Genomic DNA, 21140 nt, shown 5'->3' on the forward strand with positions numbered 1-21140 from the left:
TAAGGAAGAAAAATAAAATAGTAAGTTATAATTTACTAAAATAAGAGTGATTAAAACAAGAGTAACTTAAAAGAGAGCATTTAATAAACCATCTTTTACATCCTTTTCTCTGTTTCAATAAACCACTTTTCATAAGTAACCTCAAAAGCCTTCATTAGCTAGCTGGTAGGCACAAGAAAGACAACTAAAGTAGTCACTGAATTCAGTGACTGAGTCTACCCACCTTTTATTTCTTCCCTACCACATTCCCTCCTTTGTCATTTGTCCAGTATCTGTGCCCTAGCAGTGCCTGAATTTTGCATTCTGCACCATTAACAACCATATTGCTGCCACTAAAGGCATGTCAGTCAGCAGTACTAAACTGTCAATATGACTGCTCACAGCAATATGACCAACTTTTACCTTCCTTCATGAATGAAAGGTAAAAGGGTCTTGAATTTCAAATGTACTTTCAAAAAAAAAAGTTTCAGTCAGTTGACTCCATTTCTTAGAATGGAGTTCCTGCAAAAATATCAAATCATATCATAAAACAATTCCTCTATCAGTCAGTAGTCTGTGCATATCCACATGTATAGACATTGGGTGAATAAAAACATTGTGAAAATAATCAAATGAGTATAACCTCCAGAATTATATTGAGAAAATAATTTATTCTCTAGGCAAAACAAACACACACAAAAAACCTCTCTTTCTAAGAAGCACCTACATTTGTTTAGTATTACCATAAAGTGGAAAGAATCTTTACCAATTTTATCTTTGACAAACACTCAAATTTCTGAATGAACTTCTACTTAAAAATTGCGTACAGCAGTAACAAAATATCTAAGAACTTCAAACTAGCTTATCAAATGTCAGTAAGTAAACACAACCATAGTAACAAAGAATGTTAGTGTTGTGTTATCTACGTGTATGTACACACAGATACACACAATCATCTGAAATTATTAAAAATTTTAGATATACTCTTTTCAAATCTCTAAAAACACTGCTAAAACAGATTCTTGCTTATAATTTAAGAAATTAAAAATCATACTTTGCCTCTGCCTAAACAACTAGAAAAGCTAAAAAAGAAAAAAAGTAGTATACAAAAAACACAGGCGGTCTAGATATCAGGAGCCAGCTGTCACTAATTTATAACTTACCTTTCTACCATTAGCTTTCTCAACGGTAAATAGGAATAGCAAATGGTATAGTGTTGCAAAACTAAATGAAATAACCTACATCAGGCACCTAAGAAATGAAAGGTTTAATATGAATGGAATTAGCGTGCACTTTCTGAATTTATTCCTTGCGCATAGCACCTCTATCTTGGAAGACCTCAGGTAAATAAGCTGTTAAAAGGGGTCATCAAAGTCAACTGCCTATAGGGGTCATGCAGGTGACATGACTTAGGGAGGCAAACTACGAAAACTGCTACTAGCCAATTTTACCATGTAGAATTAGTGAATCCAGTTGCTGCCTGATCATCTAACTTTTCAAGAAAATGATATCCAAATACTTATGTAAAACTGCCCATTGAAAATTGTGGGCAATTAATTAAAATTTATTTTTAAAAGCTACAAATCAAGTAAAACCCACCCATAGACAGGACATAGGCAAGATAGAGCCTGGGGCCCTAGTTTGAGGCTTCTAGAGACTGTGTATCAAATAACTAGGAATAAAATTTAAAAAGAGATGTGAAAACACTTTGAATAGTTAACAGGTGTTATGTATTTTAAGTCCTCTATTATTATTCACTCACCTCATCAAAATTTTTAATGCCTACAGATTTAGATAGTATAATTTGCTAGGTATATAAATCCATCAGAGTAACAGAGTCTTGTTACTTGTTAACAGAGACCTGTTAACATGGCACTGCTCAAACTAGTAACTACAAAATTTTGGACCAGCAATGTGTGTTTGTAATACTTTTTTTTTTTTTTTGCAATTAATAGTTTGGCACTTTATTGTTTGGATAGGTCCTTGAGACATCTTTCCACTCTGTTCTCAACACTGCCAAGAATACATGACCCCTCCCCTACCCCAGCTGCTCTTGCCAGAAACATGAGAGTTATCTTTGATTTCTCTCTTGATGATTATTGGTTACTGGATTGGAAACAGAAGATCACAGTAGAGTCCTGTCGATTCTACCTTCATACACCTAGACATCTTTATGATGAACTGTAGATCAAATCACATCACTCTCCTCCTTAATCTCATTCAACAGCTTCCCATTGCCCTCACAATAAAATCTAGACTCATTAACCTGACAAACACCTTCACGATCCAGGCCCTACTTACCTATCCCCAACAAGCCCTCCAAATCCAGCCATCTGAATTATTTATAATTTCCCCCCAAAAGCCATGCCAGTATACTTTTGCATACACTGTCGTCTATCTCTGGAGGATTTTCATGTATTCTCTCCATGCCCCCACAGGCCCCCTTAATTTCTCTTGGCTATAAAATCAAGGTTCAGCTTAGATGTTAACTTCTTTAAGAAGCCTTTCCCAATACCGTTCACTTTTTCTCTCACCCCATGTCCACAGAGACTGTTTCATGCTTCTGTATATTCCTGTTGTATACGCTGTGCTTACCTCTACTATAACATTTATCACGTTTTATCATAAATTGTTTACTTCTTTTGTCTCTATCTAGATTTTGCTATTTGAAGATAGGGACTATGTTCTTTAACCTCACCATCCCCATTCTGACAGTGTCTGACACACAAGAAACGAACTTTTTAAGAATAATGAACAAATCAGCACTATCAGTTTTATTCAATTTGCTGTTAAAATGTACAAAGCAGAGGGGCACCTGGGTGGCTCAGTTGGTTGAGCTTCCAACTCTGGCTCAGGTCATAATCTCATGTTTTGTGAGTTAGAGCCCCACAATGGGCTCACTGCTCTCAGCACAGAGCCTGCTTCAGATCCTCTGTTCTCCTCTCACTGCTCTTCCCCAACTGGCGCGCACATGCATGCTCTCTCTCTCTCTCAAAGATAAACGCTAACATAAACATATATATGTGTATATGTATACACACATATAAACACAATAGCAGATACTGTGGCCAATATAGGATTATATTTACTAAGCTCTTTATAAGAGTATCACTATGCAGTGTACTACAGATAAATCATCTTCTGAACACTGTATCTAAGCCTTTTCTTGGGCATCTGAACTTCACTAAATGCAAAGCTGTCCTCATATCTTATCAAGATTCAATGAGAAAAAAAATCATTTGTGGAAGAACAAGAATTAATATGCAGTTACAGAATACATTAAAACAAAAACATTAGTAAACTTGCCTAACCGAGGATTCATATTGTTCATTGCTCAATGAAGAAACCCCATTTCACAAGTTCTGTCAAATTCCCTCACCTTTCCTTATATGTCATTATGGATCAGGGTATCAAACTGAAAGAGAATAATACAAAACCCCACTATCTGAGAGTTTTCTTCACAGACCAAAAGTAAGTAAAGGTGAATATCTCTGAATTCCTACAACTAAACATACTTTTAAAAATTAACATTATTTAACAAAACTAGAAGTGTAGATTTCAAAGTTCACTAAAGCACATGAAAAATAAAAATAAACTTTAGTGTTACTTGTTTCTCTCTATATAATTCTCTCTATATATAATTTCTCCCTGTACAACTCTAAAACACTTTGATGTAGTTTTGATTAAGTACATGAAATTTTACTTGATACTGAATATTTCCTTAACCATTTCTACTAGCAATCTCTCTTTCCTCTAAGGAAAGAAAAAACTCTAAAAGGTACAGGATGTAAAATTTGTAGAATCAACAAGACTTTTTCTTAATCCCTCAATTTAGTCCATTCCCAGCTCTTGCACTAAATGAACCAATGACATCTACTTTTGTACATTCATTATAGTATCAAGGTTTGCCCTATTCTGTTAAGAGAAAAAAACTAAGTTTCTTTTTCAGTATGTAACATTAATCAGTAACAGTTAAACTTTCTATGAACCTAGGACAATGAGGTTTCCTTGAACTCTAAAATGCTAATTCTCTATCAGGGATATTGGTAAAACAAGGTATAACAAAAACAAATTATTCTTTAAGCATCTCCAAAGAGATTTCTCTTTCTCTAACTTTTTTCACTATTATTAAAATTACTGTTCAACTTTGAGAATTCTATGAAAGCTCAATCAATAATATTAGCAAAAATGTTTCCATAGAGAAAAATGTACTTATTTGCATGTACGTATTTTAGGTACTGCTTTGAAAACATGTTTTTAAATTTTTTTTAATGTTTATTTATCTTTGAGAGAAAGGAACAATGAGGGAGGGGTAGAGATAGGGAGACACAGAATCCAAAGGAGGCTCCAGACTTTCAGCTGTCAACACAGAGCCCAACACGGAACTCGAACCCACAAACTGTGGGATCATGACCTGAGCTGAAGTCGACGCTCAAGTGACTAAGCCACCCAGGCGCCTCTGCTTTAAAAACATCTTTTTAAAAAAAATTTTTTTTAACATTTAATTTATTTTTTGACAGAGAGAGAGACACAGACAGACACAGCCAGAGAGGGAGACACAGAATCCAAAGCAGGCTCCAGGCTCTGAGCTGTCAGCACAGAGCCCGACATGGGGCTCAAACTCAGAGTGTGAGAGCATGACCAAAGTCAGATGCTTAACTGACTGAGCCACCCAGGCGCCCCTAAAAACATCTTTATCTAGAGGGCATTCTGTGATAACGAAAGCATGCTAAAACATAAAAACACTACTATAAAAGAGAAGAAAGAAAACTGTCAATTCTTGCCAATTTGCATACTCTTGGAAACATACATCTAAAATAAGAACATTACTTACTTTTCAGTGACTTTTACTGAAAAACCCTATGTAATAACAATTCACCTTTATTCTGATCCTTGTGCCAAAGGCAATGCACTCTTCTTGGGGAACTACTCATATTTTGCAGCTATGCCAGCTCTCCGGAAGCCATCACCTCAGCTAAAGAAAATATAAGTGCGCCTTTTTAAAAGAATCCAATTTACAAAATTAAAATTTTAAATAGCAGTCATTTATACAAAAAGATAAACTCTTTGATTATTTAAAAACCACAAGCTACCTTACTGAAAACATTTAAAATGTAACGCTCAAGATACACACATATACACAATATTAAAATGAGGGACTTCATGCCTGCACCTTATCAATTTGTGTCTTGGGATTATTTATCTCTGGAACATTTTGAAACTAAGAAGGCAGTGAAAAAGAGTATATTCTTTGTTGACTTTATAAACATTGTTACGTGTCTGAAGTCTTAAAATATCATTTCCATGATATATTGATACACATTTCAAAAGGTAAGTAAATCTGGAGTTAGTTACAAAACTTCATGGGTGTGTTTCTCAAATTTAGACTCTCTAAGCCTCAATTTTCTCTTAAGTTCTACCCAAACATCTTTCACTGTCACCTTGAATACTAGCTACAGTATCAAATAAATTCATTTGTTCCCTTACTAAAAAAATGATTGAGCCACTTTATTTTGATGGCACTGTGATAAGAATACAAAAATAAGATGATACAATTCATGCCCTCATTAGGAGGCTCCCGGACTTCTCTACATTTTCTTCTATAATCATTCAGGCAAAAAGAAAATTTTAGAATCAGCTTTACCCTCAATCTCACTCATCTAAAACCCAGCCTTTTCATAGCTGCTATCCTAATTCAGAAACTCCTCATTCTGCCATCACTCCTATCTAGTATTTATTATGCAACATTTATTAAACATAGTGCTAAGTGCCACGCATGAATTATTTAATTTTCACAATAATCTTAAAAGACAGTGATTATTATCTCTATTTACAGATGAGGAAACTGAGGCTTAGAGAGACTTTTTAATTTATCCAAGGATACAGACTGATTAAAATACAAAACAAAGTCTAACAGCAAAACCAATGTTTTTAACTACTACCACATTGCATCCTCTTCAATAATTTGCAGCAACAATCACTTTTCAATCTCCGTCGTCTCAGGATTTTTCCATCCAATGAACCCTCTACCCCATAAATACTCTTTCTAAAGAACTACTCTTTGGATCTCTTAACAAGTAAAGCATGCATATTTGTCTCCTTAACTTTAGGGGGAAGGGAGGGTAAGGAACCTGTCTTCATTTGTACTAAAACTAACACAGTACTTAGTAAGTGCTAAATATTTACTATTGATGCCAATTCCCTCTCAAACATTTTTAAAAATTTTATTTTACAGTGGTAAGAATATGAGATCTATTGTCTTAACAAAACTAAGTCTATAATATGATATTGTTAACTATAGGTACAATGGTGTAAAGCATATCTCTAGAATGGTTTCATCTTGCTTAACTGAAACTTTCTTCCAAATGTTAATGGCTCATCACTACGTATAAAATAAATCCAAATGCTTTTCTGTATGTGGCACTTATATGCTTCCTGCATTTATTTCCTCTTTTTCAACACAAATCCTGTTCCATACACACAAATTACTAAATTTTAATATTTTCTTCCACATCCACCACCACTAATTTACTTAAATAATGAAATTTTCCTTTATTTATTTTTGGAAACCTCATCCCCTGTGGTCTCTTACTTTTTTTTTTTTTTTTTNAGCCCGACGCGGGGCTCGAACCCATGAACCGCGAGATCATGACCTAAGCGAAAGTCGGACGCTTAACCGACTAAGCCACCCAGGCGCCCCTGTAGTCTCATAGTTTTACCTGCTGTTAAAATATATAAACCACTGCTCTGACTTCTATGAGCTTTCTTTCCTAAAAAGATCTATAAAACAAATGCACAGAGATAAAATTAGTGTGTAACTAAAAGAGAGAAGTTGACCTAGATAAAGTTTACCTCCAATTCAGAGTCTAAAATCTTAATGATTTTATAACCTAAGAATGAGTAAAATCATCCACAGTTGAAAATTCTTGGGCTTTTTTTCTTCTGTGTCTTTGACTTGCCTGAAGAGTGAAAAGGTGCTTGTCATCAGATGACAAGGTATAAGCAACCTGGTCCTTCTGAAAGGCATGATGGTTCCTAAAAGAAGCTCCAGTTTACTTATTCACTTAAATTCTTGAGAAATAGAAATGAAATGGCTACTAGCATATGTTTTAGTAAAAGACAGGCTTTAAATTATCACATAATATATAACTACAAGTTCTAAAAAGTGATCCAAATATTAAGTACAGGTCATGATGAGACATTTTAATAGGGTACCTGATTTAAGCCTTGGGGGTAGAGGGTACAGAGCATGGAGCAAAGCTTAAGCTAATACTGAAGGCTGACTTAATTGGGGATGGTCATGCTGGAACAAACCAGGCAACTACAACAGCATGTGCAAAGGCCCTGTAGTGGAAAATAACTTGGTATGACTAAGGCAATGAAAAGTAGTGTGGCTAGAGTTTAGTGAGCAAGAGGAGACTGGAGCCAAGAAAAAGCTAGTGAAGCTGGAAAGAATCAAATTATACGGAATGCTGTAGACCACAATAAGGATTTTTGAATTTTACCTTAAATTTAATAAATGTTTAGTGATGGGAAATTCACAAAGGAGTTTTAAGCAGAGAAATAACATGTCACAGTTGAATGGAGAAGTTATAAAGTGATATGGTGGTGTATTTGGGTTTAGAGAGGAGGGTAAAAGAAGGAACAATGAAAGAAAACAGGGCAGATAAGAATATTAAAATGATTCAGCTTATAATAATTACAATAACAATGCTTACTAGCTATTCACTGTGTGTCATGTGCCATTTAATTTTCATAACAATACAATAAGGTGATTATTATTCCTACTTTATAGGTGAGAATACAGAGAACCAGCTGGGTGGCTCAGCTGATTGAGCCTATGACTTGGGCTCAGGTCATGATCTTGCGGCTCACGGGTTTGAGTCCCATGTTGGGCTCTGTACTGACAGCTCAGAGCCAGGAGCCTGCTTTGGATTCTATGTCTCCCTCTCTCTCTGCCCCTCCCCTGCTTGTGCTCTGTCTGTCCGTCTGTCTCTCTCTTTCTCAAAAATAATGTTAAAAAATATTTTTAAGATGTTGGCTTGAACTGGAAAAGTGATACTGAAGATGTACAGAAATAGATTCAGACATACAGATGACCCCTGAACAACATGAGTTTGAAATGCATGGAGCTATGTATACATGGATTTTTCAATAAGCACAGTATTGTAAATGTATTTTCTCTTTCCTATGATTTTAATAACATTTTTGTCTAACTTTAACAATACAGTATATAATAAATATAGAATACAGAATATATATTAACTTTATGCTATTGGCATCCCAGTCAACAGTAGGCTATTAGTAGCTAGGTTTTGGAGAAGTCAAAAGTTACACATGGATTTTCAGCTGGAAGGAGTCAATGCCCTTAACCCTTGCATTGTCCAAGGGTCAACTGTATAGGATATTGAATAAACAGAACTTAAAGATCCACAGGATGGAGGAGAAGTCAAGAATGGATCTCAAGTTTCTAGCTTATGTAAGAGGATAAATAAGTGAATATGCCACTTAATGAAATAGGATACTGAAAGACAAGGAATTTGGGGAATAGAAGATGAAGACTCTGGCTTTAGACATATTATATTTGAAATTCCTAACAAAAAAAAAATCAAGTGGAGATGTCAAGCAGACAATTGGTTATTTAGATCCTGAGCTGAAAATAAAGGGCTGGATATTAAACTTCTCAAGTCATCAATATATAGGTGGAATTTAAAGCTTAGGGCAGAAGAGTAAAAGGTGAATAAGACCCTGGCACTAAACCTACACATTCCATTTCACTCCATTAAACATCTTTCACTAATCACACATTACTTTGATGTCACCAGGGTTTTTAGTCGTCATTCAACTTTACCTTTCAACAGAATTTAACACTAGCGATCCTTCTTTCGTCTCATTAACAAAAGACTTGTCCTCCTCTATCCAGTTATTAAACACCAAGAATCCGTCAGTGCTCTACCCTAGGTCCATTTTCTCTAGCACTACACTCTCCATGGGCAATTTCATCCACATCCCTAGCTTCAGTTAACACTCAACACGGCAGGTGACATATATTAACCCACGTATTCTGCCCAGAACTCTCCTCTGAGCTCCAACCCAGTGTATCCAACTGCTTCCTTGACACCCTTAGACATCTTTTCCCGTTAGAGACTTGTCAGGTACTGCCACCCCCGAAAAGGCATTTACGCAGAGCCGAAATTTTGAAAAGGATTACCACAAAACCACTACAGGCCAACTCCCCAGAACACAGGATTTTGTCATCAGTGATCATTTCTTTTCATGGATCATCACCTAAAATAGGTAAACCTGACAACCTGATCTGATGGCTAGAAGATGGAGAGCAACCAAATGCGCGACAAAAATACTACTCATGTCTTTTGGCGAGAGACGGTTAGGAGAGAGAAGAAGATGAAGAATGGTCAAGAGTGAATGTCCAAGGGCTGATGGGTATGCGGCAACGGAAGTCACCTGAAGAGACAGCAGGCCCTGCTAAGGGGCGAGTGGCGGACGACGACAGCCCCCAGCGAAAAGGGGCCAGGTTTGGGTTGCGGAGGAAGAGCGTGACAGTAAAGAGCGGGTCAGAGGAGAGGGAAAGCGTGGGGGGAAAACCCAAGAGGAGTACCTGTGAGGCCCAGGGAGCGTCGAGGGGGTGGGGGTGGCTAAGCAGCAGCGGGGCGAACTCCCGAAGAGTGAACGCCGAGTGGGCNCAGTGGAGAAGCTCGCCGCCGGGCCCGCCTTACCTGTGCTTGCGGGTCCGGAGCCCTGCAGTAGCCTGCCGGAAGCACACAGTCCGCGCGGAGGGGGAGGAGCCGGGGGTAGGGAAGGAAGGGACACCGGGCACGAAGGAGAGGGGCCGCTCGCTCCCCCTACTCAGGGAGAGCGGCTGATGGCGGGAACTGTGACCACACGCAAACACGCACGCACGCACGCACACTTGACGCGACCAGTCGAGGCGCGTGCGTGCAACCCTGCAAACTCCGCCTCTCCTACGCCTTCGCCCCGCCCCAGCACCCAGCGAAGTCTGGCCGAGACAGCCACGCCCCCGCCTGAAGTAGTACGCATGCGCACTGTCCACTTCAAGCACTTCGGCCTTCCCGTCATTTCCCTCCTACATAGCGCAGTTGGGCATGCGCACTGCTTGTCCTCCGAAAACGCCCGGCTTTTCCCGCCCTTCACTGGCCTCCAGAGGAGAGTCAGAGTTCACGGTCCTCTCTGGGGATAACCTGCTCAAAGCCAGAAGATGCGGGGACTCGTAGGTGGCGGACGTCCTTCTGGCCCAGAATCTTAAGGGGCAAAGGACAGACTTTGGGACTATTAACTCCACCGAGAGCAAGGAGGCGGGAAGAGGTGTGTGGGCGGGGTCAGGGGTGAAAGGTCATAGGGCTGCGAAGGGGGCGGAGCGAGCCGGAGGCGGATGGCGGCTGCGGCGGCTCTTCATCTTTGGAGGCAGAGTCACTGAAGCGGGGACGCGGGTCAGGCGCGTCCGGCAGTGAGAGAAGAGCGGCGGCCGCTCCCAACATGCACAGCCTGGCGACGGCTGCGGTAAGTGGCTGGGCGTTCCGGCCTGGGCCCAGACCCCGTCCTTAGCCCCGGCGTTTCGGCCTCCTCTCCCAGGTCCCCGTGTCGGGCCCAGTGTCCCAGCTCCTCCGGCCCTCAGTATGCGAGGCCCCGGCCCTTCCCTTTTGGCGACTTCACTGTGATGGAGCCGGCCCCCACTTTCTTCTCCGGTCGGCTCTCGCGTCCTCCTGCGCCGCGTACCGCGTTCTTTTCCGGCCCCGGGGCCTGGTCCCGCGCCGGAGCGCCTCCCTCGCGGCCGGGACAGGCCATTCATTGATTCATTGCGCTGACCAACAGTCTCTGGGTGCCGGTTACGCGCTGGGCGTTGGCGGGGATGGGGGCGAATTCCGTTGTCAATCTGACACAGCCCTTGCCCTCGGAACTCCCTGCCGGGGCACCTCGCCGCGGGAAGATTTTCACAGGTGGAAAATCTGGGACCGGGAGAAGGGAATAACTCTTACGTCTGATTACGGTTCTCTGCCCTTAAAACATTGTTTCGCACATCTCATTTTACCAGGGCGATCTTTTAATAAGAAAAACGGATCGTGTAATTCACCTGCCTGCAATAATTCTTGAGCTTTCCATTGCCTTTAGATAAAAATCCAGACTCCTTGCTGTGGCCTACGAGGTCTTCCCTATACGATAGGGTCTTTGCGTTTGCGGTCTGGTGTTAATGTCATTTGCTCCGTCGGCTCCACCTGTATTGGCCACCTGCCCCTCCTCATACCTGCGCTTTTCCACTTGCACTTTCTGATTCTGTGTTCCTGGGATGCTCTTACCACGTATCCGCGCGTGCGGACGCGCGCGCGCGCGCGCACACACACACACACACACACACACAGCCTGTGGGTGTAACTGGCTCCTCTTTCCTCGAGTCTCTGCCGAAATCTTCCTAGAGTAGCCTTCCCTGATCACTCTATTTAAAGAAGTTTTTTAACCCCTAACTTTTCCTGTTAAAATCCCCTTCTCAGCGTCAATCTCGATTTGTATAATTTCTGTACTAATTTACTTGTTGGTTGACTGTCTACTTCTTGAAGGCAAGGACAGAGATCCTATGGGTCTTGTTTACATGGTTACCCCAAGTGCCAGGATAGTTCCTAGCACAGAGTTAGGGCTCAAATACTTTAATGAATGAAAGAGGATAGATGAGGGAGGAGACTACTGAGAGCTCCTTGCCGCAAGGGGGGAATGAGATCATATGATTTGAGCATACTCTTCTGAATAGCAGTTGCACTTTTTTTGTTCCACTAAAGTGAAGTGACTTAAGAGGAAAATACACTGAAATTGCATTATCAGGCAAAATGACATAAGCACTAAATAGAGGACAAAAAAAAGTGCTTTAAATATAAGTGAGAAAGTATGCAGAATGTGACTCAGCTATAGAAAACATTGTCATTTCCAGGGCCAGTGGCATCTCTACCTCCTGTCACCATGCTTCTAAGTGTTTGTAACTACGCAGAGTGGACACCTTTACATCTTTCTATTAAATGATTGCAATTTCCCCACGTTTTTTGTTTCTTCTCCTAAATAACACGTGTAATTTGGGAAGAAGCAAGTCAGAAGATAAGGTTGCTGCTGGTAGGGGAGGGACAGATTACCTAAGGGATCCTTGTAAGTTTGGCCTGTCCATGTCCCAGAATCTGATTGTGTCTTCTCCAGACTTTGATACCAAACTGCCTATTTCCCTGTGACTATCCAAACTGTATACCTGTTCAGTTTCTTTTATTTTCACTTATTCCGTAATGTATCTTTTGAACAGTGATTAAGGCTATGGTTCATTATTTAAATACTAAATATATGTTTCTTTAATTAAGTCACATTGCTTCACGTTGATTGAAAATCTGAGCTTTTAGGGGCCCCTGTGTAGCTCAGCTAGTTGAGCATCTGACTTCAGCTCAGGTCATGATCTCATGTTTGTGGGTTTGAGCCCCACATTGGGCTCTGTGCTGACAGCTTGGAGCCTGTTTTGGATTCTGTGTCTCACTCTTTCTGCCCCTCCACTGCTCACACTCAGTCTCTCAAAAGATAAAACGTTAAAAAAATTTTTTAATTAAAAAAAAATCTGAGTTTTTAGATACATATTCATCTGTTATGATATTGGGAATCACACAAAAGCTCTGACAAGTTCCTCGTACCACTCATTCACTAGACTGGTTACTGAGGAAACGGAAGCATCTTGAGTAGTATTTTATTATGCTAAAAATGTACAGTATGGTAAACTCTTGTCATATTTTACATTAGTAAAATACATTTTAACACCATTATTATTACTGCCATAAAATATAATTTCTTTCTCACATCTGTGAATTAGGGACAGAAATACCACACAGGATTTTTCTAAAGATGATATAAGGGTAACAAAGTGCTCAGTGGTTGGCTAGGTACACTCATTCGTTATTTGCTCCCAGACTTCAGCTTTGGGACTGTAATTCCTGCCTCAGCAAAGTAACAAATCACTTTGTTGTGGAACTTGGAGGTTGTTTCAGATTAGTAGAAGTACAAATCTTCATATACTTTGGGTCTTTAACGATGAATGTGACACTAGTGATCTAAAATAAAATAGACAAAGGTAAGCCTTTATTTGAGAGATGCATTGGGTACACATTTTTTAAAAATTTCCCCACAAATTTCCACTGGTGATTTTAACCTTCTCAAACCCATGTTTTCCCCCCTCACTTTCCACCTAACCAGTAGCATCATCAGTCATTTTACATCTTTTTGTTGAAGCTGTGCTAGATTCCCAGATGCTCTCCTGTTTGGCAAGTAAAATGAACTTTGTGCACTCTGAGGGATCTGGTTTTATACTCTGTCTCCTCCTGTTAAATGCATATCTCCTGTTGAAGTTTTAAGGAAATTACCTAACTTCTCTTTGCTTATTCACTTTCATTTTTAAAAGGGTATTTTGAAGAACATTCTGGCCCATCTAAAAATATGAGGATAATTAAGCTAATATTTCCTTTGGCACTGTTTAGAAATTGTGTTTTCTTGGGTTATCATTATGCAGACACGAAAGCCACATGTTAAGTCATCTCCAGATTTGGGAAAATAATCTCTTTCAATCTTATGCCATTTTTTCTTTATTCGCTGTCCCATAGTTATTGGTAGCAAAACCAAAAGGTATTTTGGCTCTTGAATATAAAGTTGTATTGAGAGATTTGGTTATTTTCTGTTTTAAAAAGCCATCAACATTGATTTTTTATTTACTCAATGGGGAGGTAAGTCATATTTTGTCCCCATTTATGGATAACATAGGTCTTTTTTTTGGGGGGGGGGTTCTAAATCTTTCTCCTTTTCACATGGAGTTAAGATCTTTCAGAGATAGATGACCAACTATCAGTACCCTGTGTGATGCTGAAGAGTTTAGCCATTGATGACTGACTTTGGTAGATGTCATGCCTTGTTTGTTGAAAGAAAAAATGTACTTGAAATACATTTTTCATATCCAAACCATTAAACAGAAAAGAGGAGGGTGATTCTCTCAATTTTGGTAATACAAAAGTTTTTTAAACATATCTGTTAAAAGAAAAGGACTGCTCGATTTAAGGAGGTTGTACCTAAAAATATACAGTTCTATATGATTTCTAATCTTGGAAGTAAGGGTTGAAGATGATAACTAATAGTCCAAATCATACTTCTCATAAATGACTTTCTGGTTTCTGTACTTGAACCCACTGTTTATCCAAGTCCAACTATTAATGAGCTATATTGGAATAGAATATTAAACTCAAAATTCTGTATTGAGTTCTTAAAAATAAATTTCTTCAATTTGAAAGGATTATTGTGATTTCAGTCCTACAGATTAGGATAGGACTCACTGATAATAGAAAGAAGTAGACTATAGTTTGAGTCTAATTCCAGCATACACTCACAGTGTGAATTTGAGTCTGCTAAACCTCCCTGAACCTGTTTCCTCTTTGAATTCTGAGGTGATTGGTACATTGGTATGAACATACTATGTTTCAGGGCACCTGGGTGGCTCAGAAGGTTAAACGACCAACTCTGGATTTCATCTCAGGTCATGATCTCTTGGTTCATGAGTTCAAGTCCTATGTCAGGCTCTGTGCTGACAATGTAGAGTCTGCTTGGGATTCTCTCTCTCTCTGCCCTTTCCCTGCTCTTTCCACGCTCTCTCCCACTCTCTCCCTCTAAATAAACTTAAAAAAAATGTTTAAAAAAATAATGTATGTTCAATATATGTTACCACCTATTAATTTCTAGAAAGGCAACCCTATTCTGTAGTGGCAGAATGCTTATCTATGATTGCCTAGGGCTGGGTGTGTGGTTTACTGAAAGAAGTACTGGAGAACTTTTGGGGATGGTGGAAGAGATTTATATATGTGTATATATATTTTTTATGTTTATTTTTGAGACAGAGCATGAGCAGGGGAGGGGCAGAGAGAGATGGAGACAGATTCTGAAGTAGGCTCCAGGCTCTGAGCTGTTAGAGCCACTCAGGCACTCCTAAAGAAGAGGTCTATATCTTGATTGTGGTAGCAGTTACTCAGGTATGTAGAGTTATCAAAATTTGTTGAAATATACACTTAAAATGGGTCCACTTAAAACTTTATGCAAATTAACCTCTATAAAATTAACTTTTTAAAAGAGCTCTTAGATTAGTCTCTCAGGAGTAACTAAGAACTAAATAACTTCCAAGATTTTAGAGATGCCTGGGACTTTATGGTAATTACTGTTCCCTTATTTTACCAATGATAAAGTTGAGGCTTGGAAACGTAAATGACTTAATCCCAGGTCACAGAATTCTAGAAATGGCAAAACTGTATTTTGAAGCCATTTCTGGCTCCCAGTGCAGTGTGCATTCCACTTACTGTACTTGTGTAGTTACATGTAAATCGAAGTCTTTTCCTATTCTTTCACTTGATAGGTTCTTAATTCTGGATCCATGAATAGGTTACATGGGGTCTATGAATCCTTTGAAATTATGTGTAAATTTTGTGGAGAAGAAATTATGTGCAAAACAATTTGCAAATACATGTTTTTCTGAGGAAAAGATCCAAGATTTCACATGATTCAAGAAGTGTTAACCTGGGTAAGTAGCTGACTTCAGCTCAGGTCCTTCAGCTCAGGTCATGATCTCATGGTTCATGAATTCAAGCCCTACTTCAATTTTTGTGTCAGTATCCTGCTATTATTTTTAATGTGTTTAAAGTAGTCTCCAGTAGAGAAGTCATGGATGAATGTGCTTCTCTGCCCCTGGACAGTGTGTGCTCCTAGATTGAGTTATATATCAGCCACAGCCTCAGAAATGTATTGGTAAGTTATAAAAGAATTGTAGCAATTGGTTTAGAAATCTTTAGAGGTGATCTTTAAATAGAGAATGGGAGGAAGAGGAAACCTGCCATCCTTTACTCATACTTTCATCAGTTGTAAAATAAGGATAATAACTGTGTTCTGATCAGTAAATGAAATCATGTTTTTAAAAAATGTGCAGGGGTGCCTGGGTGGCTCAGTTGGTTAAGCAGCCAACTTCGGCTCAGGTCATGATCTCACAGTTCCTGAGTTTGAGTCCCGCCTTGGGCTCTGTGCTGACAGCTCAGAGCCTGGAGCTTGCTTCCGATTCTGTGTCTCCTCTCTCTGCACCTCCCTGCTCACATTCTGTCTCTTTGTCTCTCAAAAATAAATAAACGTTTTTAAAAAATCTTTAAAAAATAAAATAAAAATTTTTTAAAAAATGTGCAGTACAGGGGCACCTGGGTGGCTCAGTCAGTTGAACATCAGACTTCGGTTCAGGTCATGATCTCACGGCTCTTGAGTTCCAGTCCTCCATTGGCCTCTGCTGGCAGCTCAGAGCCTGGAGACTACTTTGGATTCCGTGTCTCCCCCTCTCTCTGCCCCTCCCCACTCACACTCTGTCTTTCTCTTAAAAATAAACATTTTTTAATGTTCAGTACAGTTCTGTCTCTTTCCTTATCTACCCCACCCCCTCTTTTCACTTCCCACACTCTTAGGAAGACCTCAATTTTCAGATTCTAGTAAGGTATGCCTAAAAGATCTTGGGATTTAGAAAGAGGGTAAGATACATTTTGGGTTTTTATTACCATCAAGATCAAGTGAGATGCTAGAGTTGTGCTTTGGAGTTTTATTCAAAGATAATGTCCAGAGTATTTTTCCAGTCATCTGGTAATATTAATACGGATGACATTTGAACACACTAGAGGTTAGGGGTATCAACCTCTCCCCCACGCAGTGTTGAAAATCGCATATACCTTTTGACTTCCCCAAAACTAAATTGGTAGTAGCCTACTCTTAACTGCTAGCCTTACCGATAACAGTTGACCCACGTGTGTTTTGTATGTTAAGTATATTACATACTACATTCTTATAATAGAGAAAAGAAAATGTTAAGACAGTTGGAAGGAAGGGAAAATACATTTACACTACTGTCCTGTAGTTGTGGAAAAAAGCCCATCTATGAGTGAACCTGTGTAGTTCAAACCCACATTCAAGTTACCTGTACATAAATCAATATGTAACTCAAAATGTAAAAATATTTTCCCTTTTATTTTCCAAAATAACTAAACTTCTGCATGTGTTATTAAACTACCTGTGTGTATGTGTATGTGTGTGTGTGTGGTTATCACTAGCTAGATTATTCCTATGAGAACCATGATTTGACATAGGGAATTATGGCAAACTATCTCGCTGACTTTCTCACTAACATGATTATTGAAGTGCCTGGCTGGCCCAGTTGGTAGAATATGTGACTCTTGATCTCTGGGTCTTGAGTTCAAGCCTCATGTAGGGCATAGAGCTTACGTAAATAAAATTTTTTAAAAAATTTTAATGATGATTATCATGTGCTTTGTAATCTCAGTTAAGTTGAGAATTTCCCTTCACATCAGCAGTATTGGGTATTGTTCATGGTACTGATTGTTTTTCCGATTCGGCTGAACTAACAGCAGTAACATTTTAATTTTCGTCTGAGTTTTTTATATATGTTTTCCCTGTCTCTCTTGTCTAGGTCACAGGAAATAGTTTTTATGAGCAGGATCTTTATTATTTTTTTTTAACGTTTGTTTATTTTTGAGAGAGAGACAAGAGCACAAGCAGGAGAGGGGCGGAGAGAGAGGGAGACAGGGAATCCGAAGCAGGGTCTAGTCTCTGAGCTTTTAGCACAAGCATGTTGGGAGGCTTGAACTTAGGAGTCGTGAGATCATGACCTGAGCCAAAATCAGATGCTTAACTGACTGAGCCACCCAGGTGCCCTTTGAACATCATCTTTAAATCAGACCTAATCTTTCAGGCAGGTTAGAAACAGCATTAACAAAGCAAAGAGAATCTAGGCTGCCTAGATTCATATTTTGGCTTTGGCAAAATACAGTTTCCTCCTCTATAAAATGAGGGTAGTGGTAAGTATTTATATAGGACAGTGTTTGACAGAGTAAGCGCTATGTAAGTGCCCATTTTTATTTTAAGAAATAATTGTATTCATCCCATAACAAATAGTTATTCAGTGAGGTTAAACTAACTTCTATTAAATTGGGGGCAAAATTCACCAGGGATGATGAAAGGGAGGGTCTTACCCCAAGTATTTCCTGGCACCAAACTGCCCTCACTGCCTTTCCATTGTTAGAATGGCTACAGAGCCCATAGGTCCAAGCTAGTGCCTGAGAGGACATTACCACCCACCTGACATCCCTAGGTCTCTTAGAACCAAAGCCCCATGGAGGCTACAGCTCCCACAAGTAGCCTCAAAAGCTGGAGTATTGCTGGCAGCAGGTGGCCATGACGTTAGGTACCCAACTAGGCATCAGGCATTGGCCCTTTAGAATGTTAACATCGCTCCAAGGACACCATCTCCTTGCTGAAGTCAGGAGAGCTCTGGAAATAGAATATGTGGGGGTGGGGCCTGGTGTTCAGAAGCCATGATGTGCTGATTGGTGGCTACAGGTACATCCTGCGGTTATACACTTCGGGCTCCCCATGGCATGCATGAGGCATAGGAGTTCCAGATACAGGTCGCAAACTGGCTGTACTGGGGGCAATGGAGCTTACTGACGGTGGTGTCGGAGTGACAGGACTTTAGGGAGAGTTGAATGAGTAAAGACTAATCAGTATAGATACTCTATTAATGGAGCAATGAGAGTCTCTGAGACCCCTTTAGTTACTGGATTGTGGGTCATCCAGGAGCCTGTGGGTAGGAAACTCAAAGCTAAAATTTTAGCCCTTGTTTCCACAGAGCTTTTTAAGGGGATGTAATACTCTAAATAAACATACCCCGTCGTCTTGGTGGGAATTACATTTCCAAAAATAATTTTTTAAGTTGAGGGCCTTATCTGTAGCAGCCTGGAAAGGGCAAGTGCTTGGACACTATGTTTTTGCTGTTGAGGGGTGGGAAGGACTACCCTATTACTTCTTCACATTGCTGCGGTAGGAGCCTGGACTTCCTTGAGGACCATCACTGATGGGAGTTACAAAATACCTTTTAACAGATTACTCTAAGGCACTTAAAGAAGACTTAAGCTGCATGGTATTTCAATCCATTTAGCAGAACACTTTGTGGTTCATTCTGTCAAGCAAGTGAAATGATAAACATTAAGCTAAAAGCTTATAATCAAGCTTCCATTTATAGAAGGCTGTTGTTCAGCTTGGGTACAGTGATTGAGTAGACCTCAAAGTCTATCTTAGACTTTTGTTCTTCAGCAAAGACGGTTGTCCTTTCCCTCATCTTTCCATCTATATGATGAGTAGGTCATTCTGTCACACCAAGCTGTAGTGGGAACATGTAAATATCATGGGAAGCTGTGTAATGCAGTTCAGGAAGGTACTGGAATATGCAATTTCATACTTGGGTGAATTGAGCAGGTTAATCCTCTGAATGTTAGTGATCTCATCTTTAAGTATAGTTCCCTTTTTTTTTTTTTTTTTGCCTACCTGCCCTCTCTACCCAATAATTCTCCTGATTGGAGGAATTAACTGAGAAAATATTGGGCATAGGGATTAAATCTTGAGATTAAAATCTTGAATTTGTTAGGACTTTAGAGCTAAAAATAGCAATGGTAATCATTTTTCTGCTCTATCATCTTAAGAATAATTAAGGGAATTAACCAAGTCTGACAAGTGTGGAGAATTATAGAACTGCTCAAAATTTTTTAAACATTGTGTTGCTTTGGCACAATAAAAGAATGTTGTCTGTATGGTCCCTACATGAGTAAGTAATGGATGATTCTCAAAGGGGTAGAGGTAGAGTATGTATAAGAATCATTAGAAATGGGGTTTTTCCAAATTATATATGTTTTCTCTCCATGGATAGGGATGCCAGAATTAATGGGGAAGGACCAGCAGTGGGTGGTGAGGGTGTAACTTTTTTCCTTTGAAAAACTGTTATAGGGACGCCTGAGTGGTTCAGTTGCTTAAGTGTCCCAACTCTTGGTTTCGGCTCAGGTCATGATCTCACTGTTCATGAGATCAAGGCCCGCATCAGACTCTACACTGACAGTGCAGAGCCTGCTTAGGATTCTTTCTCTCAAAATAAACATTTAAAAAATATATTAAAATAATAAAATAAAATAAACTATTATAGACATCTGCTTTAAAAAAGTGTAAACCGTGCAGAAAATTTTATTTACAATGAAAATTAATTTTCCCATGTAGATTCCAACCGTAGCAGTAATTACTGTTAAGCTTATTTTTTATTTTTTTTTGTTACTGTTAAGATTCTTATTTGTCATTCTAGAAACGTTTTATATAAATATATAAGAATATATTTGTGTATATAAGTGGAAGCCCGTATACTACTCTGTACCCTTTGTTTTTTGTTTTTTATTTAGTATCAATATATATAAAGCTATTTTTAAAGGGCTACATAGTATTACAAATAAAGATATACCCATACATATCCAACAGTTCCTAGTTGATAGATTTTTACTATTTCAAGTTTTCTGCTTTTAAAACAGTGCAACAGTAAACATCCTGGTAGGTCTTCAGTACAGCCCAAGTTTACCTCTTGGGTAAATTCCTAAACATGGAATTATTGAAAGGTGTGTGTGTTTAGATTTTGAGAGATTGAATTAATTGACATCAAGTGTATGGACTTAATGAAAAATACATTCCCGGGACGCCTGGGTGGCTCAGTCGGTTAATCGTCCGACTTCGGCTCAGGTCATGATCTCACGGTTCGTGGGCTCAAGCCCTGCATCGGGCTCTGTGCTGACAGCTAGCCCAGAGCCTGGAGCCTGTTTCAGATTCTGTATCTCCCTCTCTCTCTGACCCTCCCCTGTTTATGCTGTCTCTCTCTGTCTCTCAGAAATAAAACATTTTTAAAAAATTATTTAAAAAAAAAATACATTCCCTTTAAAGCAGAGTAAAACTTGGTTTGACTTTAACGAAACATATTTACTTTCTTTTTTCACTTGAAGCCTGTGCCTACTGCACTGGCTCAAGTAGATAGAGAAAAAATCTATCAGTGGATCAATGAGCTGTCCAGTCCTGAGACAAGGGAAAATGCTTTGCTGGAGCTGAGTAAGAAGCGAGAATCTGTTCCTGACCTTGCACCCATGCTGTGGCATTCATTTGGTACTATTGCAGCACTTTTACAGGTGGGTACATACTTGTGAGTTGTATGTTGGTCCTATTCATCACACTTCTCT

The 21140-nt window shown here is 39.3% G+C and overlaps 2 protein-coding genes across 6 annotated transcripts in view; one reads left to right on the forward strand and one right to left on the reverse strand.

Annotated features, from left to right (window-relative positions):
* The window catches only part of USP37 (ubiquitin specific peptidase 37), a 91642-nt gene extending 81760 nt beyond the window's left edge, over positions 1-9882 (reverse strand). For 3 of the 5 annotated variants that reach the window (XM_077748535.1, XM_077748534.1, XM_077748529.1), the window contains exons 1-2: positions 9717-9882; positions 4814-4954 (exon numbers count right to left, since the gene is read on the reverse strand). The gene's annotated coding sequence lies outside the window, so the exon portion shown is untranslated. The remainder of the gene's footprint in view (positions 1-4813; positions 4955-9716) is intronic. The other 2 variants (XM_077748530.1, XM_077748533.1) reach the window with 2 other exon arrangements.
* A 215-nt stretch (positions 9883-10097) lies between these two features.
* The window catches only part of CNOT9 (CCR4-NOT transcription complex subunit 9), a 28472-nt gene continuing 17429 nt past the window's right edge, over positions 10098-21140 (forward strand). The window contains exons 1-2 of the mRNA XM_077748611.1: positions 10098-10518; positions 20910-21089. Coding sequence (XP_077604737.1) covers positions 10495-10518; positions 20910-21089 — 204 coding nt within the window. The 5' untranslated portion in view covers positions 10098-10494. The remainder of the gene's footprint in view (positions 10519-20909; positions 21090-21140) is intronic.

This window comes from Crocuta crocuta, unplaced genomic scaffold, assembly GCF_008692635.1.
Source record: "Crocuta crocuta isolate KB4526 unplaced genomic scaffold, BGI_CrCroc_1.0 scaffold229, whole genome shotgun sequence".
NCBI lineage: Eukaryota > Metazoa > Chordata > Mammalia > Carnivora > Hyaenidae > Crocuta > Crocuta crocuta.